The sequence below is a fragment of the Falco naumanni genome, chromosome 9 (assembly GCF_017639655.2).
Source record: "Falco naumanni isolate bFalNau1 chromosome 9, bFalNau1.pat, whole genome shotgun sequence".
In the NCBI taxonomy this organism is placed as follows: Eukaryota; Metazoa; Chordata; class Aves; order Falconiformes; family Falconidae; genus Falco; species Falco naumanni.
Window position 1 is genome coordinate 1,311,883 of NC_054062.1, and position 11,552 is coordinate 1,323,434.

The following is an 11,552-nucleotide window of genomic DNA, read 5'->3' on the forward strand; positions in this document are numbered from 1 at the left end:
AGCAGCGGGCGAATCCAGCCGGCTCTGCCCGCTGTGCCGGGGCCCAGGCACCTCTGCTGAGGCACCCCTCTCCTGCGGCCACCACCTAAGAGCGGAGCGAGGGGTGACACTGGCGATGGCCCTGTACCACCAGCCCCCTCCGTGAGCCGCAGCCAGCCTCTCTGCCCCTGCACCGAGCTGCCGCTGGGTCTCAGCCTGCCGTCCAGCCCCCTGCGCTGTGCACCGAGATGCGGACAGGTCTCAGCCCACCTTCGGGTGCTGGGGACCACGCAGCAGGCTGCGGGGGGGGTCGCAGCCTGTGCCCAGCACCCCTGGGCCATGCACTAAGCTGCGGTCAGGTCTCGGCTCACTTTCAGAGCCACGCACTGAACGGCGGCCAGGTCTCAGCCTGCTTCCCGGCCCTGCGGAGCCACGGAGCGAACTGCAGCCAGGTCTCTGCCCCTCTCCCAGCCCCAGGGTCAGGCACTGGGCTGTGGCCGGGCCGCAGCCCGGCTCTGGCCTCATGAACCACGTACCGAGCTGCAGCCAGGTCTCGGCCCCCCTCCCGGCCCCTCAATCATGAGCTGACCTACAGGAGGTCTAGGCCGTTTCCCGGCCCGCTCCACCGACCTGCGGCCCGGTCCCGGCCCGGTGCCTGCCCGGCCCTGCTCGCACCTCCTGCGCTCTCCTCACACGGCCGCCACAACCGCCGCTGCTCCCCGCCACAGCCGCCTCTGCCAGCGCTACGCCAACTGCGGCCGCTACGCCAACGCCGCAGGCAGCCCCACAGCAGCGCTACGCCACCCCCGCGCTTCGGGAATACCACTCCGTCACTACGTAACCCCCTCCTCTCCCGAGAGCGGGGAGGGCAGCGCGGGAGCGGCGGCACTCGATTGGGCAAGCAGTAAAGCGGTGGGCCGACGGAGGCAAGATTTTATTGGTTGCTCCGGCACGGGGCGGGGAGGAAAGCGCGGGGACTGGAGGCGGAGGCTGCCGGTTGCGGTAGGGCCCGCCTCCTGGCTGAGGCGGTGGGTGGGAGGCGGGGGAATCTGCGGCTGCGGTCGCCTCAGCGGGGCGGGCGGAGGGAGCGCGGTTCGGCCTGGCTGCATGGCCAGTCGTGTGGCTGCCGGGCAGGGGGGTTCCTTGGGCCTTCCGGCCTCCCCTGGGTGTCCCATAGCCTCTGCGCAGGGCGAGCAGCCCCTGGAGTGAGGGGGCTGGAGCAGGCTGGCTGAGGTGATGGCGGGCCTCGGGCCCTGGAGCCAGCAGTCAGGGTGCCCCTGCCTGGGCTGAGGTGATGGGGATGCAGCTCTGACAGATGGGGCCTCTCCGCGTCCTCTTCAGCGCTGCTTCTGGACTGCCGGGACCGCTTGCCCTGTCCATCTCTCAGTGCCTTTCTTGCTCAAGCATCTCCCGGTGATATCTCTCCCAGTAGGCATGTCCCATGTGCTGTCTGTGCGCCACCTCACAAATGGTGGCGTGGCCGCCCTGTCCTCTCTGTGCCACTGGGTACCACACAGCGGGCTGTGGGTCAGGCTGACCAGCAGCTGGGCTGGGTGGCCTGGTGCAGGAGGGAAGCCCTGGCACCGCACACCCCTGCGGGCAGCACAAGGCAGGGCCGGGAGCTGGAGTCTCACCCTCCGTGTGTGAGATGTGGCAACCAGTTAAACACATCTCTTCATCAAAATGGCTCCCTGTTATTATGTGCTGCTGCTGTGTCCTGTGCTGTGGCTGGGTTCCCTGGTTAGGCGGGATTCCATCATTTAAGGGCAAGCAGAACAAAAAGTCTCTCCTTGTCCTGAAGGAGTCTGCAATCAACAACATGATTTGCCTGGTTTTTAAAGTTAGGGATATGCCTAAGAGCCTGAGTGGCAGAGAAGTTGAGGCTCATATGGGAGAGACTTTTCCCAAGGCCAATTTGCATGTCTGGCAAAGCTTGGATGAAAGCCTGGGAGTCCTCGCTCTCTTTGCCAGGCTTTGATGCCCAGACTCCTTGCTTTTAATCTTTGCCATCTATGCAGATGATATCAGGGCTATCAAATAATTCTACCACAATGTGAGCCTTCAAAAAAAAAAAAAAAAAAGTCTGCTAGTAAAGTGTATGGCAACGTGCTTGGATAGAAGTTAAAAACTGGATTAAGCCAAATGTGCTGTTATGATTCTTTCTTACCAGGTTAAGCAGATGCACAGACTGCTGGGAGAACATTTCATATTGGTACAGTGAAATCATCTCAGGAGAAACCAGTCTTCCCATACAGCAGGCTTTGTGGAAGCTGCTTTTAAAGGCAGGGCTTGAATTGTTCCATCAATTGATATCTGGTGTTTTCAAGGCCTGAACAAATAGAGATGGGCTGGGATTTTTTGCTTTCTGTTTCTCAGTTTATTGGGAAAGAGCTCAGTCTGCTAAATATTTGATATTTGTCAAGCTGGAATGCTTGAATGCTGGAAGCATCTGAAGAATCCAGCCCAGTCCTCACACTTCTCGTTCTCTGAGCATACTGATGACATGTGTGTCAATCTTTTGCTTCCATCACTAGGTAAAGGACAAATGATCTCTGTTTGTGGTGTGGGAGGAGGCTTTGTGTTATCTGGTATGATTCACTCTGATAAGTAACCTCCTTGGAGGACTTTTTCTTGTTTATAGCAACAGCCCCAAATGCTAAAGTTTACAGAAATTTTAATCCTTGCTGTTCTCATACATATTTACTCTGCAGTTTTATCAGAAATGTCTCTTGAAAACCTCAGCGTTTTTATAATTAATTGAATAATGTGACTAATGTTAAAAATAAATGGATTTGGAAAGGTGCCCAGTGTGCTGCTGAACAGTGTGTAATATAGCAACTGTAGCTGGATTCTCAGGGGTATGTATATTTTCCTAACAAATGCAGTCTCATGACTTAAGAGATTAAATCTTCATTAGTTCAAAATTCACCCTGCTGATTTTTCTGTGTTTATGCTGATAATTGTTTCTGGATGTTTCTGGACAAATTCACATTTTTTAAAGGGACAGTGGTCCTCTGAACGTGCCTCTGCTGATCTGCGCGTGGGTGAGTTAGCCAGAGCCCCACAGAGGCACCACAGAGAGGATGTGGGTGCAGGGTACCTCCATGCATCCACCATTCCACTGGCTTTGTATTCTTTTCCGAGCCAGGTCCAATCCATTCACTGAGGGGCTGTGTGTGTGTGAACAGGGCACTCCGATATGTATTCATTCTGCTTACCCCAGGCTCCGAAGTTGTTGATTTCTCCTTTACAACCTCGGCCCCACTGTGCCCACCTCACCTCTGCTCTGTGAACCTCAGCTGCATCCCTGCCCCGTGCTCTCCCTGATCTAAGCCTTTGCTGGTGCCCCTCCCCAGTGCTGCCACGACTTCCTTGACTTTTGCTGGCTCAGAGCATTGTCTTATCAGTCTGGGATAATTTATCTGTTTGGGCTCTGCAGTTAAGTCTGACCCTACCTCTGCTATCGCTGGAGAGGTGTGTCTCGCCAGCCAGGGGCTGGCATCTCTCTGCTCTGCTGGCCTCGGGATTGTGAGTGAGCAGGAACAGATGCTTTTCTTGCCTCGTTGCTTCGAGGAGTGAGATAAAGCAGCAGGGATGAAACAAGGCAACGTAAATTCATAAGGAACAAAAAGCGAGGTGAAACGAGTTAGATTCTGTAATGCATTTGGTGAGCCATCAAATTCAATCTCTAATCCCAGGGGAATCCCAGATACATGAGCAAATCATCAAGCCCTGTAAACTACATCATCAGCACCTTCCTCTGGAAAACGTCATCATGGTAATCCATTTGTCCTAGCAGCCAAATTATTAAAGTTTGAAAATTAAATTATACACGTTGCCGCAACAGCTCTCCTGTATTACACCTGTAACCTCTGTTATAATAACTTTAGTGATCTTTCAGCCTCATCATCCAAAAAGAAAAGATTACCACACAATGCTTTATGTTATAAATCTGTTCTTTGCGCTGCTGGTGGCCGAGCACCTGCAATGCACCTGCTCTAAGGAGCTGCATGGGAGCTGTGGGTGCCCAGCCTGCAGCAGAAGGCTGCCCTCCCCAGAGCTGGGGGCCAGACCCATGTTGGAGAGCTCCCGAAATGGGGCAGGGGGTACAGGCCCCTGGGGCAGGGCACTGCAGTGGTATAAGCCCCATCTGTAGTGTGCAGGCTGCTGGAAACCCTGTGAGGGGAATGGGTACCTATCCCCATTACATAGGATTATCCTACGGTGTGGAGTTATTCCAAGCTTGCACCTTCTCAGCGTTATTTAATAACAGGCTGTGAGCTCTGCTTTGATCTGCTTGTGTTTTTCACTAGTTCCGTATTTAACTGAAATCATCATAAAGGCCAGGAACTGTTTCACTTTCTGTGCCAGGCTGGGTTTCCTGTTGGACATGCAAAGGACACACCTGCACAGTGGGATTCTGGCCTGCCAGGACAGGGGATCCTGTTATCTATAGAGACAAAGGGAATGCAGGAATCTGGAGTCGGTGGATTCCTTTCCCCAAACATGTGGCTAGACCTGAAAATCCAGCTGCCTGGCTTTTTTTGTATACTGTTTTTCATGTCTGCTACAGTGTGTCCTGGGAATGTGTGGCAGGACTGTGCTTCTTCCCAGGAGGCCTGTCAGTGGAACTGGAGCTGGTTTGCCCCTTCCAAAATCTGCAGACTGGGATCCACTTTGCCTTGAGGCTTGTTGTGTTTATTAAGCATTATCCTGTGTCTGTATCCCAAGTGTCACTTTCAGCACTCTGCCAGACAAGAGACTTGCTAGCCGTGGGCTCTCCCACTGGTTCTGTGCTTCTGGCTACAGCCCCACAAGTGCCGCTATTACCCCAAACGCAGCAGAAACAACTGTAAGTCTGTGGTTCCCACTTGACAGGGCAGCCTCTAATTTGGGATCCCAGGCAGCAGAGGCAACAGAAACTGTCCCTGCTGGGGCTGGGCTTCTGCCTTGGGTTAATCACCTTGCAGGGCTGGGACCCAAGGGCTCATAAACAGTTTGCAGGTCATGTGGGCTTCATTCCTGCTCACAAAACACAGCTTGGAAGCTGTGATGATCATTCCCATGAAGCTTCTTGTCAGATGCTTTCAAGAAAGATAAAGACTCTTAAATGCTTCAATTTTCAGACTTAACAGTCCACACTTGTGCTGACTACCTGCTGGCAGTAGCCTCTCAGATGGCCACAGAAAAAAAAAAAAAAAAACAACCAAAAACCACCAACAAAAAAACCCACAGAAAAACGCGTTGCCAAAAAGGCTTGACAAACTATAAAAAACATGCTGGAGGAGGTAAAGGTAATTGGGTAATATAATTCTGTCCCAGGGGGATCTGGTCCCAGACCTGTGTTGTAGCTATGGCAGTGTGCCGTACTTGTGGGATACTAACATATATTTGTGTGTGGTCTTCTAAAAAATCTTAAAATCTGTCCCTTTGTTTATAACTGAAGAATTAATATTCTTTTTATCTTGTGCATGCCCATTCAGTTCTGCAGTGAACTCATCCCAGAGGCGTGAGCTCCCGCCAATCTCTGTGCCCTCTGCCCATGTTTGCAGGAAGCAGAGGGACCCAGTTTGTGTTCCCAGGCATCCTGGCTTTCCTAGGGGTACCAGTGTTCCTCATCGCTGGGCTCTGCCCATTTAATTTCTTCCTCTCTGGACTCTCAGTCCTGAAAAGATTCATCAGTGAGAAGAGCAAGGAGGATCACAAAAGGCCTGGATGACAAGGGTAAGGGTCGCTTCTGGGACCATCCTGCCAGGGCCCCGCAGTGCGCAGCACTTCGCTGCAGCTCAGATCCCTGCGCCTCGCCCCGTTGCGCAGTGCCATCTCCTGGAAAGCCGTGCCTGAGCTGCACACATCACAAGCAGTTTTGCTCCTCAAGCAGCCAGTGGTGCTGCAAGCAGCTCGACCGCTGCCTCCCATTGCTGCAAGGATTATCTTCTGACCCACCAAGAGTCCCTCACCAAACTTCCTCCAGCGAGTACGTAGGGTGCTGTTCACTGCTTGGCTGCTTGCCCTCACCTCTGAGGTACCCTGAAGCAGAACATCCCTGCACAGCTCTTTCCAGCTCCGGATGCTGAAAACAAATCTCTAGTTACAAAAAGAACAGTAGAGGAGCACAAATGAACATCTATAGATGTTACCTCATAACTTCTGTTCTGCTTGGGCACCAGTTCTCTGTTTAGTTGAATGCCCTGCTCATGTACGTCCACCCTGTAAGCACCCTGTTTACCTGTTCCTCCTGGTTTTAACTTCAAGGGACACTTCTCCCTCCCCAAATTTGATGACCTCGTCATGAGCAATAACCAAGCCCCTCATGGCACTGCTCACCCTATAGTTAAAATGTTGCTACATCTTTTTAATGAGACAAAAATGTGTACCTGGAACTTGCACCTGAATGCTGCTGGCTTGACTAAGCTCTGCAATTATCCTGAAATGACAAGAAAAATGGGTGGTTCCAAGGGCAACAGGCTTACTCCTGTGAAACAGTAACACAGGTTAAGTGTTTAGTCACTGTAAAAATGCACGCTGCAATTTAAAGCCAAAGGCTGGTACTTCATGCATCACTTTAGGCTACTGTGGCAACTTCTGAGCAGCTGGAAGATTAGTATACTTCAGTAATCTGGCATACACAATGAAATTACTGCTGCAAGGTAAGGCTGTAAAAGCTGTTATTTGAAAAAGACCGTAATTACGTAAATACAAGGCCACAAAGTTCACAAATGACAAGAAGCTACTGTGACACGTGGCTGTTCACAGCTTTCTTTGGCCTCTTCTCAGCGAGGATTCTGTGTGCCAAACTTCTCGCAAACTCATTTTTGCCCTGGAGCATACTGATGAACTGAAACAGCCTGTTTACCAAAACCGTATTTTTATTAAAATTCATATTTGTAAAGGAGAGAACATTACACAAATGAGGTAAACCAGCACATATGACATAGTTTCCACTTTAAAAATAAATTTCAGTTGAGCAATTGATTTAAATCCGTGAAGTCTGAGAGGAAGAGTCAGGCAAGTGTTACTCATGTAGTGAGATGCTGGACACGGTGGGAAGACGCAGCTGATGCTGCCCTGACTCAGCACTGAGATGTCAGTGCCAAAGGGTCAGGAGTCTTCCAGGGGCCAAATCCTTCTCTCTGCACCATCCTTTTCTCCCCTGTCAGACTTGCAGGTGAGGGGAGATGAGTAAAGGCCAGAGACGGGCACTGGTAGCCTCCTCACCAGCTACTCTAACCAGGGCCCCCCATCAGCATCCCCCCATAAAAGGCTGTGTAAAGGTTTAATTTGATTGTGCAAATTCACTCCCTCATCAGTTGTTGTTCACCACATCTCAGCCCTAAAGGAGACTTAACAGCAAGCAAATACCAGCTCTCAAAAAGTTCTATTTCAAAGTAGTATCTGGCAAGCAACAAGCCTGGGAAATGTGACACACTTTGCAAGGTACAGGGAGAAGAAGAGTTATGCTTCCTTTTTTTTTTTTTTTTTTTTTTTTTTTAGTTTGCTTCCATGTATGTACAAGTGGAGCTTTAATCTGAAAGTTTATGAAGTCTGTGAGAATTGTGTTCACCATCCTGTGAAACTAAGCTTTCTCATTGAGGACCAAGCCCCACAGTCTGAACACCTCAAAGAAGAGAAAAGTGGTTGCAATGTTGTTTCACCCTGTATAATGGTAAGAAAATAGTTAGGTGAACCTCACACCCATTTCTCAGAATGCCACTTGAAGCCAGCTAGCAGACGAACAAAGAACAGCTGTACTTGCTTCCAGCTCCTAACAAGTACAGAACAAATACTGCTGCCACCAGCAGAACCAAATAATGCTTCAAAATTCACTCAATTAAATCAGTTGCTGACAAACTCCTAAATGCTGGGAATTACTGTGTGGCTGACACTCTGTAGTCCGGGTCCGCTTTGATGAATCAAGGTATTATGGAGGTGACAAACGATACAGATGAGACAGAGGTGGAGTTTCACCTGTTACACTCACCTGAGCAAAACTCACCCAGGCCCTTGTGTATTAACTACGCTGAGACAGGCAAGACATTGCTCCAATACATATCCCAGGACAGTATCTGGTAACAAGACATGAAATTTTCATCACATCCACCAAGTTTACAGTGAAATTTCATGACCGCATGCAGATGGAACATGAGGAGAATGCACTATTTCACATCCTTGGGGGATGTGGGTGGGATTTAAACTGCATGTAGGCTTGGTGGTGGTCTGCATGGGGTGGATGTCATGCTGTAAGGGCAGTAGCCGTAACTCCCAGTGCAGAGAGAAGGTTATACCACATCCGGTACCACGTTTCCAGTAAATGCTTTCAGCAAGAGACAGAAACGCATTCACTACCGTGCATTACTGTTTATGGTAACTGTACCTTGGCAGCTGCAGTACTGTGATATCGCAACAAGACTCTTGACCTTAGAAGTCAGTTAAAGGCTGCAGATCTTGAGAGAGAGAAATAGAGAGGTGTCATACTCAGGAGAGGTTTTTCCAAACAGAAATTAAAAAATATTTTTTTTTTTAAATAAATCTATTGTTTGAGGAAAAAAGCAACCAATGTTAAGTTTCTCGTTTATTACACATCCTGCTATGACTCTGTATGATGAGTCTGAAAAGGCAGATGAGCATAAGATTAGCAGAGAAAGCTTTCTAGGCTCAGCAAGTCTCCAAGGCGAGCCATTTCACATTGACAAGAGCTAGCATCCCTCACTCCCTGTGTCCACCAGCAGCACAGGCAGTTTTTTTCCAAGAAAGATGTCCCATAGAATTGTTTAGGTTGGAAAAGACCTTTAGGCTCATTGAGTCCAACCGTTAACCCAGCACTGCCAAGCCCACCACTAAACTGTGTCCCTAAGTGCCACATCTACATGTCTTTTAAACACCTCCAGGGACGGTGACTACCACCTCCCTGGGCAGCCTGTTCCAGTACTTGACAACACTTCCGGTGAAGACATTTTTCCTCATATCCAACCTAAACCTCCATCACTGTTTCTTTCACTGGATCATGCCATCTTGCTGCCCTGTCTGGCTGGGGTCAGTGGTGACCGATGGACTGGGTGTATTGCTCTGCAAAAATCGACGGAAGTCCTTAATCATGGGGCGGAGGACTTGGATAAGGGCACTCAGTGCTGCCTGTGTTCCTTCCATGGCTTGTGCCTGCCGCTCCTGGGCACATGCCTGCACCTCCTGAGAGCGACGAATCATCTGAAGCAAGTCATTCTGCTGCTCCAGGTGCTGGGCAATCTCCTTCACGTGCAAGTTGGTCACTCGCTGTTCCTGCAAGAGCTTGGCTGAGTTCAGAGCAATTCGGCTTTTCAGCTCCTGGGGTTTTGCAGAGACTTCGTGTTGATGCGCCATCATCTCCAAGGGTGCTTCAGTGGTGACTGTGGTGGGGGCTTCTGTTGTGCAGTACTCCACAACTCCGTCCTCCAGACTGTGGTAGGTTGTCTCTGCAGGAACTGAGAACAAAGGACAGAAAGGGAGTAAGAAGTAGCTGCCATACGGGGATTTTTATCTACAGGACTATTCAAAGAATATCACAGGAATACTGCCTGCTCAGTGAGATAACATACAATGAACAGCAATGCACAAAATGACCTATTTAAGTCTACTCCACCCTCATTGAGCTTCCTTCTAGGCTGTACGGCCCAAAGGAATTGGGCATGCCATATCTGTCTAGACAAAATAATTTCTTGACCTCCAGTTCAGAACAATCTTTCCATGTAGCATTAACCAACTGACATAGGGGCAAAGGCAAGACCCAGAATGGCACTTGTCAGAAGGACAGCTGCTTTTTGGGGAAGATTGGAAAGTCAGCCCTGGAGATGTTTCTCCTCCTGCTTTTGTCCCCAGTGAGGGGGACTGAAGAATCTATAAGGTGCAAAGGATACTTTTTTCCCTTTTTTTAAGGCCGAGCCCCACTATCAAAGCTGACTCTCGGCATGTGCGTATTTTGCAGCCAATCCCCTACAGCACAAGGACATACTGGGAATGGCATTTTCGTTACAGAGGCGCCGCGGTTCCTTTTTGCTGGGGCTTTCCCCATACAGGGCTCACGGCTCCTGGCAGGCGGGTGTCAGGGCCCCCTATATGACCTTCCAATTCAGAACAGAGCATCTTCAGCAGGCGCAGCACTCACTCTGGGTCAAGGTGACCGTGGTGGCTGACGCGGTGATGGGTATCTCGGCACTGTCACCTGCACTGCAGTCCCCGCTTGGCAAACTGATGATGGTGGCTTCTCCCAGCAGGTTGCAGATACGTTGCTGCATGGGGGTGAGGATAACTGGGGCGGTTGCAGCGCCTGTCGGGTCTTCGCTCTCTGGCCCATTGCCGTTGCCATTCTGGCTCTCGCCTCCCCCTTCCATGGCAGCCCGGACTTGGGCCACTTTGCGTCGCACCTCAGTCTTGAGGTCAGACCACTTCTTCTTGACCTCGGGCAGCTCGCGGTGGCAGGTGGCGACGGCGTTGACGCGGCGCAGGATGTCGTGCCAGGCGGCGGCCTTGGCAGCCAGGGGCACACCGGCGTTGAAGTGGTTGATGAGGAGGTGCTTGCCTCGCTCCAGCTCCTCCACGATGATCTCCACCTCCCGCTCTGAGAAGTTCATCTTCCGCTTCTTGGCTGGGGGTGCCGGGGGCGACGCCATGGCCATGGGGGGCACCGGGGAGGGGGCACTGGGGGGCACCTACAGGCCTGGGGGGCCCGGCCAGGCCCGGGGGGCCCTGGGGGAGGCTGGGCAGGGCCGAGGGGGGGCAGGGCCCCCCAGGCCTGGTCACCCCCGCGGCCAGGGACAACAGGGGGGCCCCGAGGCCCCTCAGGGCCCGGAGGTGTCCGTCCCCCCCCGCTCCCCCCTTGGCACCGCTAACGATACGCAAATTGCGTACCACCGCCAGCCAGCAAGCCCCGCTCAACGGCCTCCACCCTGCAACGCTGGCGTAATGGCTTCCAGAATCAGCCCCCTTTCTTGCCCCGCCTGATAGGGCAGCCCGCCTGCCCGTCAGGTGGAGGCCTCGCCTCCCGCCCTCAGTGCCGCACTGTCATTGGCTAGCAGCGCTGCCCATCGGGTGGCCGAGAGACGGCCCCGCCTCGCCGCCTGTCTGGGCCTGCGTGAGGCCGAAGAGGGGCTGGGCCCGCCCCTGATTTTCCCCGCTCTAGCTCTATTGGGTACATCTCGCGTCCATCGAAACAGAAAAACACCCCCTCCCACTGTGAAAGATACCGGATACACGCCGCGTCCGTCAAACGCAAACTGACTGCCGACTCCAGATCTGATTGGAGACGTTGTCGCTTTATCCCCACCTCCCTCAGGGTTTTAATCAATGGGAGCTTGGTTCAGGGTCTTGCACCGCCCCCTTCCGCCCCGGGCGGTGTTTCCTCCCGATTGGTGAACGGGAAGGCGTTCCCCTGACGTCACGGCCGCCCACCTCGCGGGAGCGCGTGGAAGCCGGGGGCGTGGGCGGGGGCGTGTCGGCAGGCGCGGGCGCGCGGGCCGCTGCCATTGGTCGGCGCGGCGCGTGGCGCGAAGGCGGAAGCGCTCCGTGTCTGTTCCTCGCGGCGGAAGCGTCGCCATTTGCCG

At 52.3% G+C, this 11,552-nt stretch overlaps 2 protein-coding genes across 6 annotated transcripts in view; both read right to left on the reverse strand.

Moving 5' to 3' along the window:
* FAM102A (family with sequence similarity 102 member A) overlaps window positions 1-855 on the reverse strand; it is a 38,644-nt gene extending 37,789 nt beyond the window's left edge. For 2 of the 5 annotated variants that reach the window (XM_040606330.1, XM_040606331.1), the window contains exon 1: window positions 610-854. The gene's annotated coding sequence lies outside the window, so the exon portion shown is untranslated. Of the gene's footprint in view, window positions 1-572 lie in introns of all 5 variants that reach the window. The other 3 variants (XM_040606335.1, XM_040606333.1, XM_040606334.1) reach the window with 3 other exon arrangements.
* An 8,014-nt stretch (window positions 856-8,869) lies between these two features.
* Window positions 8,870-11,182, reverse strand: NAIF1 (nuclear apoptosis inducing factor 1). Its single transcript, XM_040607637.1, has 2 exons — window positions 10,118-11,182; window positions 8,870-9,437 (listed from the first exon to the last, which is right to left on the reverse strand). The coding sequence occupies exons 1-2, from the start codon at window positions 10,626-10,628 to the stop codon at window positions 8,974-8,976; spliced, it is 975 nt and encodes a 324-aa protein (XP_040463571.1). The 5' UTR covers window positions 10,629-11,182; the 3' UTR covers window positions 8,870-8,973.
* Between the last annotated feature and the right edge of the window lie 370 nt (window positions 11,183-11,552).

Coding starts and splice junctions, on each gene's coding strand:
- NAIF1 (XM_040607637.1), bottom strand. CDS start 10,628: ATGGCCATGGCGTCGCCCCCGGCACCCCCAGCCAAGAAGCGGAAGATG. Junction 9,438..10,117: donor CACGGTCACCTTGACCCAGA/GTGAGTGCTGCG, acceptor CTTTGTTCTCAG/TTCCTGCAGAGACAACCTAC.